Here is a 15,521-nt window from a genome sequence, read left to right on the forward strand (position 1 = left end):
TCATCAATGTTTTGTTATGACGTTTTCACTTTAAACTATCGTCCGTAAACCGACTTTACAGACAACCAATTTTTTTCTGTACGTAGTTCGCATAGCGCGGAGACGCAGACGCCAGTTAGTTACCTAGATCCTCCAAGATGGTGCATGTGCACCTGCCAACAATTTTTTCAAAATCTGACATAATTTCTTTTAAATATAATTTTTTAGCAATCTTCAATATTCCTTGCGAGGAATCAAGTAGAAAGACAACTGTCAAACTATTTTCTGGTTCATTGTCTCCATGTTTGTTCCAATTGTGAGATTTCATTTGCAGCGTATAGATATTTGATTTTAAATATTATAAATATTATAATATAGAACATATATTATAAATATATTTTTTTTATAGCAGTCATGTGTGGCCATGAATATTGCAGTTTTGATTTAAGTTCAAAATAAAACAATTTACATTTTAATACTTTGTCTTTTGAGTTCTTTGTGTAAACTATTAATGCATTCTTCCTGCTTTAACAAAGGAAAATGTGTAATAAAAAAGAAAAAATAGTCTAACAAACTTAAATTATTGAATCCAAGATAGAGTTTTTTGGTTTATATTAATTTATTCCAATTATTTTTTCAATGCGAAAATTTGATGTTTCATGAGTTGGTTTTTAAAACATTGATTATATGTTTTTTTTAATTATTTGTGAGCAACTGCGACAGACCGCAGGAGGGTCCCATGTTTAATCATCTTTAAATAACAGTATTTACACCATTAAGAGTGGATCCGGATCTCTTGACATTTTCACAGAATATAAAAGTGCCATCTGCTCTTTGTTGGATGCAAAACTGGACAAAAATAACTAGTTAGATATTTTTCACTAAATGTTTACGCAAGATAAACATAGTGATGTTTTCAAGCAATGTAGCTACTTTTGGTTTGCTCTCAACAGGAAATAGACATTAAGTTCCCTATATTCCCAATAAAAATTTTTTAAAGTTTTTTGGAAATTTATTTATTTGGGTATTTTGATTGTTTGAAATTGTTTAAAGCAGAACCTTGTAATCTCATATATTAAAATTTTTCAGCTTAACTGATAAATGTAATATGGTTTAGAAGTTCAGTTTAAGATCATGTTTACAATATGTAGAGGGTTTAGTTTTGTAGACTAACAGTGAAATTCAAAACCCAGTCATTCACTCACCAACTGATCGCAATCTACCTAAATACAAAAGAATTAAACAGCTATCACTGGTACGTATGTTTATCATAGGTCAAAGAACAGCACCCAAGGACATTTAGTGTCCTTAATTTATCATGTCCAGTGTGAGTATGTTCTGCCTGCAGACTTGAGTGATGAAGCACGGATGCATCTGATTGTATATAATTAAAAAAAAAGAGGGTTTGTGTGTATCTTTTGCATAGCGCGGAGGTGGTAAGGCCTATAGAGTGTCATGAAATTTAGTACATACATAGATTCTCCAGGTTTTAGGAATTTTACATGGTGATTTATTAAAAAATTTAATTTAGAATTTATTATTAAATTTTTTAACAATTTTAAAACCATCACCTTTTAATGTGAATAACGTGTATTCTCCACCTAACGAATCAACTAGAGAGTCAGACAAATTTCAAATTCTTTGCAGAATTTTTTCAATGGGTTTCTTAGAATTGTGAGAAAAATTTTGGAGCATATGTATCCTTTTAAATTTTATTAATTTCTTTAATGCAGTTATTGTGTGAGATGGTAACCATTTCAGTTTCACTTCAAGTTTAGAATAAATTAATTCACATTTAATAATTACTCTGCGTTGTTTTATGCCTGTAGACTTCTGTAGCAAGTCCAGTACGTAAGCTAGGTAATTATATAACATGAATCTAATTCCTATTGGAGGCCTGTACATGGGGAATTTAAGCCTCAATGGGGAATTTTGGTTATTTCTAAGGCAAGTCTTTTGAGGTTTTTCGAATTCAAAATTTTTGAATTTTTGTGGAATAAAACAGTCAATTTTTCCTTAAAACAGAAATATTACCTCCGAAACAGGGATATTTTTTGTTTTAAAAATTTTTGAGATATTTTGGTCTAATTTTTTTCCACAAAAATGGAAATTTTATCAGATTTTGGACAAATTTTGGTGAAAGGTCAAGGTCAAGGGTCAATATCATCCAAGATGGCCGCCGTGAAGTCAGAATCCAAGATGGCGGACGGTTCCTTTGGCTCCTCTCAAGCAACCCTGTCCCTGGACCGACATTTACATACTACTGTGGTTGTCATTTTCGACCTGAAACTGAGAACTATCAGGTCGATGTTAATCTCTGAGACTGATACCTAGTTTTTTGAAGTAATTTTGCGTGTGCCCGCTAGATACTAGCTTTCATAATATATTGCTAACATAGGTACATTGATTGTGAGAAGCAGGGGCGGAGCCGGGGGGGGGGGGGGGTTTAGGGGTTCAAACCCCCATCCCCCTTAGCACCAAATCTTTAACTAATTTCTTATTCATCACTCAAACAAATTTCATATTAAAATTAATAAAAAAATATTAAAATATTTAAATTTAAGTACCGAAAACTGATAAAATAGCACTATTTTACACCTTAAAAATCCAAATTTTCCCGGGGGAGGACCCCCAGACCCACGGCTTTAATACAGGGGGGGGGGGGGCATGCTTCTTAACACCCCCCATACACAAATCCTGGCTACGCCACTGGTGAGAAGTAATACATTAACTATTATCAGGAAAACAAGCCAGTGAAAATTAATTCTCTCTATTTTGGTAGCAAAATATTTGGTGGTGTGGCATACCAGAAAATTTTTGCATCTCCTACTCATTTGTATATAACAAAACCCCCTTTTTAATTATAAAACATCATTAAGTGTTTTTTTGCACAGCCGAAGTCATTATTTTTAATAAAGTAGTTGTCAAGTAGATAAATTAACATCATTAACCTCAAAGCTTGTATCCGGAGTTTTCTTTTCGGTAGTAGTTACGGGCTCACCCGACAGATAGCGCCACATGGCTTCCACTGCAGGAGTGGCCCTCCCTGTTCCGTGGTCGCACCCGGCACCCCGCTACTGCGCGGGAAGCCTTCATCTCACAGACGAGAGAGCCAAACTCCCGATCGTGCATCTTCGGTTGTTTTTGTTCATTGTAATTCATGATAACTAATGGTCAATTAGGTTAGGTTAGCTACATTATTAATACTTTAAAACATTGTGGACGGTTTATTTGGTTAGGATAGCTACATTAAAAATACAGTGAAATCATGTAAACTGTTTCCTAGCCCTGGATAGCTACATATTAAAAAGTTATTTGCTAAGCAACCATAAAATGATTTTACAGTATTTTTAACGTAGCTATACTTTTACTTACCTGATATAACCAACCATCCACAATGTTTTAAAGTATTTATAATGTAGCTAACCTATCCTAATCGACCGCAAAAGTTAATGCCACACTGGTTTATACAATGAGATAGAACGGGGGGGGGGGGGGGGGGGGAAAGCGAGCATGAACTTCGGGGAACTTCGGGTGTGGCTCTCTCGTCTGTGAGATGAAGGCTTCCCCGCTGGCAGCGCTACTGCGCAGTGTTGGGGAGGGTTGTAGGGGAGAGAGGGGCTGCAGTGTGTTGCTGGCCGCCGCGACATGAGGGCGCTGCTGGTCGTGTCTGCTCTGCTGGGCTGCCGGGGTCAGCGCGCCTGCCCGCCAGGTCAGCCTCACTCCACACTTCCTCCCGCCTCGTGCTCATTGTTGACCGTTGTCATGTGGTGTATGACAATCCAACACAAAATCTGGCATCAAATGCATGTTTACGGTTGATTTTTAACTTATAATCCGTCTTGAGTATCATGGCCAGCTTGGCTGGTTGCGACTTCATGAAACACGGATTTAAAATCAAGCCCAGATTATTTCTTGCAACCGATTGGTTTTTGCGCACACGCTCGTAAATCGGACCTTGAAGTTCGTATCGCCGCCGCGAGACGCAGCACTGTTCCTGCAGCGGGACTGGAGTATGCAGAGCTGGGAGGCTCATACACGTGATGTGGCGAGACACAGCGTCCAAGGTCGCCACTGAGTGCGTGTAACCACATGTGCTGCATTCCTGTTTTAGGTTCTTTTTAATATTTCATGTTATTAACTTTTCTCCGTGTTCTTTAGCAGTGCCAAAAGCCTGGATTTTAGTTCTCAAGCTATTAATTATTTTAGTTTAGTTTATGACGTATTATTTTTGCGTATGTGAGTAATACTGTGGTTAAGCTTAAGAGAAGGCTAAAAAAAGTCTTAACTTCAACAAGTAATAGCCCTTAAAAATCATACTATTGCTTAAGGGCTATTTCTGTAAATTTTTAACACAACACATCCCTTGCATTCGTTGTTGTGTCACAAATGTTTACAACTGATGTCCACTAAGAGTCGTAAGAGATGTAAGAAGTCGCGCAAACCTGTGAGCTCGTTTCCACAGGCATTGCCGCTACGGGCACGCAGAAACGGCGTCTCTTTCACTGTTGCAACTGTAGAGGGGTTTCCGTTTCCCTTCCTCGTTTACATTCACGGTGCACTAGTCGGGCTGTTTGTTTGTCTGCTCCGGCATCACTAGAAAACTACTGAACAGAGCGGAGAAACATTTTTATTGGAAAAATTTTGGTTTAATTAAATATTGGGCTATATCTATGATATACTTACAAAATTCCACTCCTAAATGAGCGAAAACTAAGAAAAAAAAATGTTTTACAATAAATTATCGTATATCTGAACCTAATAAAGCGTAAATAAAGATTATGAATCTGAAAAATTAACATACCAAACAAACTAAGTTATATTTTACCATTTTTCGAAATTTCACCTCTAAAGGGTGTCAAAGGTACAAATTTAAGCGGGAGGAAAGAAAAACATGCATGCTGAGAAACGTAGTTATTTTTATTCTTATTTTTTTTTTAAATTTGAACGTTAAATTAAGTTTCTTTTATTAAAAAATTAATATCTATAAAGCTAACAAATCAGTAGGTTACTTGGAAAAAATAATAAACAACCAAACACTACAAACTTACTTTAACCATTATTTGAAATTCCACCCATTAGGGGTGTAAAAATGGTAAGTTTGTTTTAAAAATAAAATCAATATCTTCGAATCTTTTAGAGCGGAAAATAAGAAAAAGTGCATAAACAATATAGGTACATACTGAGTTACGTACTACGTACTGTGATTTTTATTTTCTCCGTTGTTGGACAGTGAACGAGAGTTATTTTACCGTAAAAAATAAAATCTTCAAAGCTAATAAAGTGGGAGGTAAAATATTGTGTACAAAAAATTAACAACGAATCATTAAAAATTCAATTTTTATAATTTCATAAACTCCAACCTCTTCAAGTAAAAAAAAAAGTAAATCCGGTTTATAAATAATAAAGAATATCTTCGAAGCTAATTATGCTTGAAACAAGCCATTCATTGGGTATGTATAGAAAATAATCAGAAATTATAACTGGCCGATTTCTAAAATTTATTTACTGACGGGTAAAAAGAAAGGCAGATTTAGTTATATTAGAATAAAACGGTACCTTGTAGTTTGACGGAAAAAGTGCAAGTGAAATCCATGACAATAATCATTTTGGCGTGAAGTTAGGTGATTTGCCAAGCAGCTAGGAATGCGGGTTGTGTACCTAAGGCAAATGCAGGGGCGGAGAACTTTGTAAAAATTGCCATCAAACATTAAAATGAGTAAAAGTAGGCAGTTAGTTATAAGTCACACAAGTTTGTGAGCCGAAATGAAATTTCCGTTATTCAGAGGCGAACTTGAAGAAAAATTGGTTGTCTGTAAAGTCGGTTTATGGACGATAGTTTAAAGTGACAACGTCATAACAAAACATTAATGAAATGATTGCAAACTTTTATGAATAAAATTGAATCGTTTTATTTTAATAATAAAAGAATAAATACTTGACATTATACTAGTAATAAGATTTTTAAAATGAAAGAATAATTAAGTTTTATTGCAGAAATTGTTGTTGTAATAAGCAATGAAAACCACATCACTTTTCACTTCACTTTATAAACAGTCGACGAAACAGTTCACGTGTAGACGACTTGTAATTAATTTTAAAAACTGGCGTTTAGCTATGAAGTTTAAATATAATTATGAACAAGTTTTCATATAAATAAACTGTAATAAAATATCTATCATCAGTTATATGAATCAACATAATTTTTTAGTCAATTGTAACATAACCTATTATAACTGCACTCGCCGACAGATGCTACTTTGTTTAATAATAAAAGAATAAATACTTGAAATTATACTAGTAATCAGATTTTTAAAATGCAAGAATAATTAACCTTAATTGGCGACATTGTTGTTGTAATAAGCAATGAAAACCATATTAACTTTTCACTTCACTTTATAAGTTGTGTGCTGCCGCTGTCTTTCTTCTCCTCAGACGCATAGGCCAATCGAGTGGAAGAGAGATAGATGCGGCGCAAGCGTACAATGAGCGTAACGGGACACAGCGTAACGGAACAATGTGTGTAACGGGACATTTATTCGTGCGTTTAGCAGGCGTTCATTGATTTATTAGACGTTGTCACGTCAAAAAAAACATATATCTACAAAGCTTATTGTAATAGTATAGTAGTACAGAGAACAGTAAACTGTATTTAAATATGTTTATTTCGTCGTTGCTTATCTACCATCTGCGGAACTTCTTCGTTTGTTTACCATGTTGTAAACACAATTTATGGACACTCTTTTATTTTGGACTGTAGGCCATTAATATTTATTTGGAGCATTTAAGAGCAGTTCTGCAAACACCAACTACCAAGACACAATGTATAGGTGAACATAGTCTTTCATACTCTCACACGAATTATTTTTCTCTCTTCATTATATATTCCCTTCCTTATTCCGGTTGCTTATGTCAGGTTTGCGTTTTCTGTTTTTTTATGGGTTGTTTCTTCTTTTCTACAGCAAAATTATAATTTTCTTCTGAATTTCCATTACTTGGGTCATCATTTGGCTCATAGGTCTCATTGTTAAGGTTTTCATCTTCTTCGAAGGAATTATTTGGCACAACGCGTGGTACATGACTACCAACTTCACCCATGTGTGATGTATCTGTATGGCGCAGTCGCAGAAACGCCAGAACGTAAATCTTGAGAGGGAAGGCTTCACTAGACATCAAGGAGATCTGAAACACCAGTGGGTGAATTATTACCTCAGAATTTACTGAAAATGCACATTATTTCTAAATGAAGTCACAAAGTTACCAGTACAAAGAGTGGGGTTATTGCAAGCAGGACTCAAATCTATAACATGAAGCAAAATTAGATCTACAGAAAAGGTACATAATAAAATAATGTTTTTACTCTGCAGCTTGAATAACTTAAAAAAAAGGGGGGGGGGGGGTTTGTCTGTAAAGTCAGTTTACGGACGATAATTTTACGTGAGAACGTCATAAGAAAACATTGATGAAAAATTGCATACTTTTTAACTTTCAAATATTATTTACAGTTTTTGCAAATTTAATTTAAATAATTAGTTAAAATGTAATCACGAACAATTAGTTAAAAACAGACAGCCATAACCTGTTTGATATTATAGAAGATTTTCTCGCACGGAGGTTTGCCGGTTCTTGCACGCTCGGCTCAGGCGGAACGTGAAAATTTTTCGTGCGTGCAGCCGGCGTTCATCGATTTGTAAGACGTTATCACGTCAAAACCATAAAGATTGAGGAATAGCAAGTCAGGCCACTGGACGCGACATGCTCTGTGTATCCGCAGAGCCTGCAGACACAGCGAGGCGCCCTAGCCTCATGACCACACACACACATCCGCGATACCGCAACTGTTACCTACATGTCTTTTAAACAGTTGGAGAGGCAACCCTTCCACTGTCAGACGTCAAGTGTTAACTTCCCCGTCTCCAGGATTGGCACAACTGCGTCCGGCTCTTAGGCTGGATTCACGATTGAAAAATTTTTTTTTGTCTGTAAAGTCGATTTACGGACGATAGTTTAACGTGACAACGTCATAACAAAACATTGATGAAATGATTGCAAACTTTATGAATAAAATGGAATCATTTTTATTTTAACAATAAAAGAATAAATACTTGAAATTATACTAGTAATCAGATTTTTAAAATGCAAGAATAATTAACCTTTATTGCCGAAACTGTTGTAATAAGCAATGAACAGGGACGCAACAACTAAATTTCCATAGAGGGGGGGGGGGGCAATATACCTTTTTATAAAGAATCATCGATCCCCCCCCCCTTATTGAAGCGGGGGGTGGGGGATCGTTCCCCCGGGAAAATTTGTATTTCAAGGTGGAAAATGGTGCTATTTAAGCAGTTTTATTATCTAAAAATTGATTACACAGCACTTTATTTGCCCCCGTTTGCCCCCATTTCAAGGTTTCAGGGGGGGGGGGGCAAAATACCCTTGCGCCCCCCCCTGTTGTTGCACCCCTGGCAATGAAAACCACATTAACTTTTCACTTCACTTTATAAACAGTCGAGTGGAAGAGAGATATATGCGGCGCAAGCGTACAATGAGCGTAACGGGTCACAGGGTAACGGAACAATGTGCGTAACGGGACTCTTTTTCGTGCGTGCAGCTGGCGTTCATCGATTTATTAGACGTTATCACGTCAAAAAAAAACTTTAACAGTGACAGTAGGTATCTGACCGCCATGTTTCCCAACCTGCCGGTTCACAACAGCGCGTAGCACGGACGTGTGCACGAGAGAGGCTGAGCTCGTGGAAGGGAAATGAATAGGCACTGTTTATTTCTGTTACGGTCGCACGGCGCAACAACCAACGAGAGTAGAGTAGGAAGCCATTTTGCGGACTGTAACGGTTTATACTTATCAATCGTAGTGTGGCAAGAAATCGTTGAGATATTACAATGCTCAGGTGTGATTTCCGCTTTAAAAATTAAGTAATGCTGTTACTTATAAGTCACTAGTAAAAATTGTAAATAAAAATGTGTCGTGGTTAGAATGGTTGACTAATTTTTTTTATATAATCCTTATTTATATGCTGACAAACTGTGCTGAGAAATGACTGGTCAGATGTCACGCGATGATCATTTGGCAGTTAATAACTTAGTAACTTTACCGAAATGTCTGCTACATCGAGAAATTTTATTGGCAGAAATTAACAGTAGGATTTCAGTTGTGAACCGACTTCGCACAGCCGTGTAATAGGCTCATATGCACTCGCTTGCGTGAACGCAGCCTTAGTTTGAAAGCGTTTTCGGCTTTGAATTGATTTCCATCGGTATTTTCTCTTTGGTCCTTGTCGGAATATTTTTTTGGGCTCAATTCTCTCCAGTTTACATAATTCCCAATTTCTTAGGCCACGCTTGGCTACTCACAATATTGTTGTGTTTTGCGAGGCATTTTTTTTACGTCTCCAATGCCCTTCCAGCAGTTGCGCAGTTCTTCCATGTCCATTTAGAGGAGGGGGGTTGTCCCACTCGAAGCCCAATTTCTTGAAAGTTTTATTCTCATGTTATGTGGCCAACACTCTTATTCTTCCGAATGGAGAATGATTCTTTACCCTTTGGGGAGTCCAGTTCTGGTTATATCATACATCCTTACCTACAGGTAAACCGAAAAGCTTAACAAAAAGTTTGTTATATTTGGGTTTTCCATCCAAAACCCCTGGAGCCAATCATAGTCACGCGTGTTTCTTCACGACCTTGCTGATTGGCCAGAAGTTCTCAGGCTTGTTTTGAAGGGAAGTAGACTCCATGCACTAACTAGCAAACTAGCCAACTCACAAGGAAATTAGGTTTTGCTTGTGTGAATAAGGTTGCAGTAAAATATTTTAATTTTGGTTTTGGGTCTCTTCCACACCGGAACAAACACAGTCGGACTCACACAATAGCAGAACAAGCATTGGGGACGGACTCATGGGGGACCCGGGGAAAGGCGAAATGTACGAACCAGGATTCGAACACGCCCCTTCGGAATGAGAGAACAACGTGTTATCGTAGTGCCGCAAAAAAAAAAAAAAAAAAAAAAAAACTACAAGCCTTCAATACACAAGTCAATTTCCTTCTAGGTGAGGAAAAAACCAAGGAAGTTGTTTCATAAAACTACAAGCGGAGGTTTACAAGGCACAAGTTAATATTACACTCGTGTTTCATACAGTCTCTTGTAACCTACAGAGACTTGTAATTTGTGTAACAATTTCAACTAATCTTAACACTAAAGTAAAATACTTTACAAGCGTGCTTAGTATGGAAGTACCAGTTAGATGTACGATGACTAAGGTGCCAGTTCAAAAATGAGAATATAAGAAACATTTAATTTAATAAGAACAAAATATTAAATAAATTTCAATTTATTTTAATGTTGTGCAAATAAAAATTATTTCTCTTATATACATAAAATTATAGAAAATTATTTGACAAAAAATTGTTTTTTAATGAAGACCTCGAAAAAATACATAACGGAAAACTGCAATAACGAGACGGAATTCTGCCATATTTTCTTATATACTCCATGGAATGAGTACAGCAGCATTGCTCTCGAAGTGGAGTATAGAATACTCGGCAGGTAGCGCTGTCAACCCTCTAGCTGTTACTCAAGTTAACTTTAAAGCCTACAGATAACGCTTCTGACTGTCATAGTTGCAATCACAAATCACCGCATAGATTGCGCACTAGTATAAACAAATGTTATAGGGAGCAGCACTGTATTCTTATTACGACGATTTGTAAAAAAAATATTGTTGTTTTCCATTATGGCACTTTTCCTCCCGTTTTGAAGGAAGCAACGGAAAAGTAGCATAATGGAAAACTGCCATAACTTAAAAAGGACAAAGGAGAATTCTGCAAAAATTTAGTCTACGGAATGAGGAAAACGGCCTTACTCGTAAAATCATAACGTAACTAGCTTCATAGAATTTACATTTTTCCACACTGGAATAATTAAAAATAATTGTACATAATTATTTAATGAGTACAATTCCAAAGCAAATATTCAAAGGTTTTCTTATGTAATGTTTTCATTATTAGGGCGATGGAACACAAAAAAAAGCTCAGATATTAAGGTTTTTAATATCCATATTAACTTATTTAAAGTCTAAAAAATGTATTTTTAAGATGCTGAAAAACGAGGAAAATAATTTTGTGTAGTGTAGAAGGCACAGGTCAAGCAGCACAGGCGCTCTAGGGGAGACAAAGGCTCGTACAACGAATGTTGGTGGGCTTTTCCAGGCTTGCAGTCTTTCAAAAATTAGGAAATAAAAAATTTTACTATGCGTAGCATATTATTCTGATTCATTAGAACTGTCAGATCAAGTTTAAATGTAGTTTTTTGTGCCTTACAGCACCTATAAACGAATTATGACACATAAAATCACACCAAAAAACACTTTAACACATATACTGATACATATAAATAACTTTGCGACAAAACATGAAACAACACAACACACAGATAGATAAAGATTGATAAAGTTCATGTTAACTAAGTGGTTACTTTGATTTTCACAAAAATCTTAAACAGAATTTGAAATGGTGTATACAAAATAAATATGTAGATTACAAAAGTTTAAAATAACTTTTTGCTTACGTTTTTTACCATTGAATGTTTCTAGATTATTCAAAAAGAGTTATAATTTGTTACACATTTTATAGTTACTAATGGTTTTAAAAGTGTCACTAATTCTGTAATCGCAAGTTGGAATTCTTAATTAAACCGAGATATTATGTCTGAACCAAAAAAAAAATGGTAATAAAATGTACATAATATAAATTGCATCATTGATTGAATGTCTAATAAATAGAAAATGCAACTTTTATATAGGAATGTAGCATATTCAAAATAATTTAAATGCCTGAAATATTTAAATATTAATTTAAGAACTTTTTATGCATACTTTCAATTCTTTTCTAATTAAAATTAGATGATGCAGAGAAAGTTATAAATTTAATAAGACTTAAAGATCTGCATGTGTTGCTTATAGTATTATCTACATGTTGGTGAAAAAAAGCTTGGCATCCAATATAACTCGAAGGTCTTAAAAGAGAACACCACGTTTAATGTCATTACTTAATATGTGATAATTCTTATTAATTGAATTAGTTTTTTTTACTAAAGGTTATACAATAAATGCTATCGTAATTCAGAGACGTTTGTTAACTTGAAAATCAGTTCCGGACAGCTGAAATATCTTGCTGAATAGTTTCACAAACATATTTCCCAATTATATATATTTTTCATCAGCATATTTTCTTGATCAATTCTGATTACAGTTGTAATATCATTTATTAAATATTAAAGATTAGTTGAGATAAACATCTACTTTGCGGAACACCTAATACCATGAAATTGCATTTTCAAATTAACGACAGTAGTTTCTTAGAAAAAAATTGTAATATCAAATTTTCAGAGGCGTGTATTTTGGATCGATGGCGTGTAATTTGGCCCAGCATGGTGTGTAATTTGGACTGCACCATAGATTTTACAAACTTTTACACTAAATTTCAGATGTATTTCTTTAATATGAAAACAACATCTTTGACTATTGATAAATATGATTTAAAATGATAAATGATAAAAATACATTTTACAATCCAAATTAACGTAAAAAGTATGATTAAATTGTAGGATATTAATGTTTGCTAATTTTTGCATGAAGATTTACATTTTCGTTTCTTTGTAGCACACATCACAAAAGTAATAAAGCTTGTCACTTATGTCCGCACAGTCTTCATGAGCCCATCCTTTGCATTCGTGAAACTGGATCCAGTCTTCATCATTTGAATCCCCACAAACGATACACGATACAGTATTTGTTGATTGGTGAGACACTGTTTCTTCTTTTTGAAACACTTTTCGTTTCTTCGGTTTGGTTATGGTGGGGGGTGGTTGCAACTGGGTGTTTTTGTGGGGTGTACCTGTCAGAATCACACCGGAAGCAGAACGTCGCTTTGTTGTTCTCCTCTTCGAGCATTCTCCAGATGTCGATGGAATAGGACTTATCTGTTGAATTTGGCGAAAGAATATTGTCCACATTAGCAGTAGGTCTAACAGTTTCATCTGGTGTAGGATCTTTGTTCACCTGAGCAATAGGCCCAACTTGGTGATCAATGACTGACATTTTTTTTATGGAAGCATTAATGGTGGCTGATCTGTGACTTCGAATGGAGCAAAGTCAGCATCTGAGAAGACATGTCGATCAACTGGCCATAATCCTGTGGTCCTGAATGCATTTACTGCAGTTGACATTGTTGCAGCCCTTGGAAATGCCACTCCAACCAGTGATGCGATGTGTTCTGTTGTCGAAGTTTTCCCTGTCTTCTCTCTCAGTTTGGTAGAAATTGCACTACTCACGAAGGTATTAAGTGGTTTGAAAAAGCCCACATATAATGGTTGCATGCGATGCGTGCAATGGGATGGCAGTGATAACATTATGACACCATGTTTCCGTGCTATTTCAATCGCAACTAGGCTTTGGGTGTAACTGATGTGGCCATCTAGAATCAGTAACACCTTTTCTTCGAGTGATGGTTTCACAAAGGAAATAAAATGTCTCATCCATTCACAAAATAAATCAGTATTTATCCAGCCCTTCTCTTGACAACAGAAAATTGTACCATTCAGTGCTCCAATTGTAAGACTTTCCTCATACGTTTCCTGCCATAGATAAGCATAGGTGGAAGATAAACCCCTGCTGCACTGAATGCATAAACACCAGTCACGTTCTGTCCACGATCACAGCTTGTGACTGCCCCAACTTGGTGTTTGTCCCTCATTGCAACAATTTTGTTTGGACGCTGGACAACAGTGTGCGATGTTTCATCCATATTGAACACTTTGAATGTTGTGATGTTGTGTTCATCAACCAGATTTTCCAAAGTATCAAATAACTTTTGAACAACAACTTTGTTTTATCCAGAAGCTCTTGCAAGAAAGGTCGCTTCAGGGCTTCTCAGATTGATTTCAGGGTGACGTTTCATGAAACCAGAGAACCATTCCTTTCCAGCTGTCTCTGTCGCATAGCAAAAGCGAGTTGTGATTCCATTTGCCTTCGCTATTTCAAATGTCAGTTTCATTACTGAATTCCGGGTTAAACTGAAACAAATAAAACATCTTTTATAGCATAATAGAACTTCATTAGCGCTTACAATTAACCCTATTGTGAATAGCATTAAAAATTTCATAGCCTATCCTAGGCTAATTTACTCACCCATAGAACAATCTCTCCAAGTGCAAAATATGCTGCACTAGATCTTCCTCTAATTCAGGAGGTAAATCTGTTGGTCATCCAATGGGTACAATAGACTTTTTTTGATCGGCCGCATACCTCTTAAGTGTATTTGGAGGTAATTAAATCTCTGTGCTGCCTTATTCAACCCGACGCCATTCTTTACAGCATTTAGAGCTTCACTTAAGTTTTCTAATGTCCATTTACAGTAAATTCCCTACGACTTTCGGTCTTCTCTCGTCGTCATCTGAAAATTAAATAGACATAATTAATACACTCTAGGTGTAACTGTAGTTGAGTAGTCCAGTTCCAAAACTCGCCTTGTCCATCACCAAGGAAAATTGAGTTATTTATTGTTTTGTGCAGCTTTTATAAGTGCGCAATAGATAGCATTATAACACGTTCCCCAACTCCCCATGTCTAATAACAGACACAATTTGAAAACCAGGTACTGTTCCAAAACTCTTCTTGTCCACAAGGTTTTGTGTTACAAAACTCTCCTTGTCCATATATATAAAAACTGTTTCAAAAGTCGCCTTGTCCTATAATCAGCCATGGACAAACTAACTGCATTAATCAAAAGTGGTTATGTCCACATAATATAAAGTCTAATGTAACATTGTTTTAGAAGGTAAAAACTGTTTTTTTATAATCACATAAACATATTCATATTTTGGTATAAGTGTATATACGTATTATTAATTGTTGTAAACAATTTTTGACAATGATTACAATGTCAGCTTTCGTAGTCCAGCTACAGATAAGTGCTCTCGTTGCATTGAACTTGAAGGTAAAATAAAAACTGAAAACAATGAGCATGTGAAACAAGGGCTGAGAGTCGAATTTAGGGTTCACAAACTCCGTTCGAAAGCTTTCTATGATATGCTGAAAGAAAATCATGATAATACCATCACATTTTCTTTTGATTGCCAAAAAAATATGGTACTACCAAAGGTACCAGATCAAAGTGCCTATTTTAGCAGACAATTCTATGTGTATAATTTTACTGTTTGTCAAGGATCGTCTAAAACAGAACAAACGCGTTTATTTACACATGGACAGAACTTGATGCACACAAAGGCTCTAATGAAATTTCATCATGTGTTCACCACTGCTTGCAGAATACTGGAATCGATTACACAATAACAACTATAAGGCTTTTTGCTGACGGCTGCGGAGGCCAAAATAAAAATAGTATGATGGTAGGTATGGTATCAAAATGGTTAAAGTGTGAAGCACCACAACACATCAAGGAAGTACACATCATTTTCCCCGTACCTGGACACTCATTCCTGCCAGCAGACCGTGTTTTTGGTCGTATTG

At 35.9% G+C, this 15,521-nt stretch overlaps 1 protein-coding gene across 1 annotated transcript in view; it reads left to right on the forward strand.

The window, feature by feature from the left end:
* Window positions 1–3,627: 3,627 nt before the first annotated feature.
* The window catches only part of LOC134535246 (guanylate cyclase 32E), a 69,884-nt gene continuing 57,990 nt past the window's right edge, over window positions 3,628–15,521 (forward strand). The window contains exon 1 of the mRNA XM_063374317.1: window positions 3,628–3,691. Within this exon, the coding sequence (XP_063230387.1) occupies window positions 3,628–3,691 (64 nt within the window). The remainder of the gene's footprint in view (window positions 3,692–15,521) is intronic.

This window comes from Bacillus rossius, chromosome 8 (assembly GCF_032445375.1).
Source record: "Bacillus rossius redtenbacheri isolate Brsri chromosome 8, Brsri_v3, whole genome shotgun sequence".
Lineage (NCBI taxonomy): Eukaryota > Metazoa > Arthropoda > Insecta > Phasmatodea > Bacillidae > Bacillus > Bacillus rossius.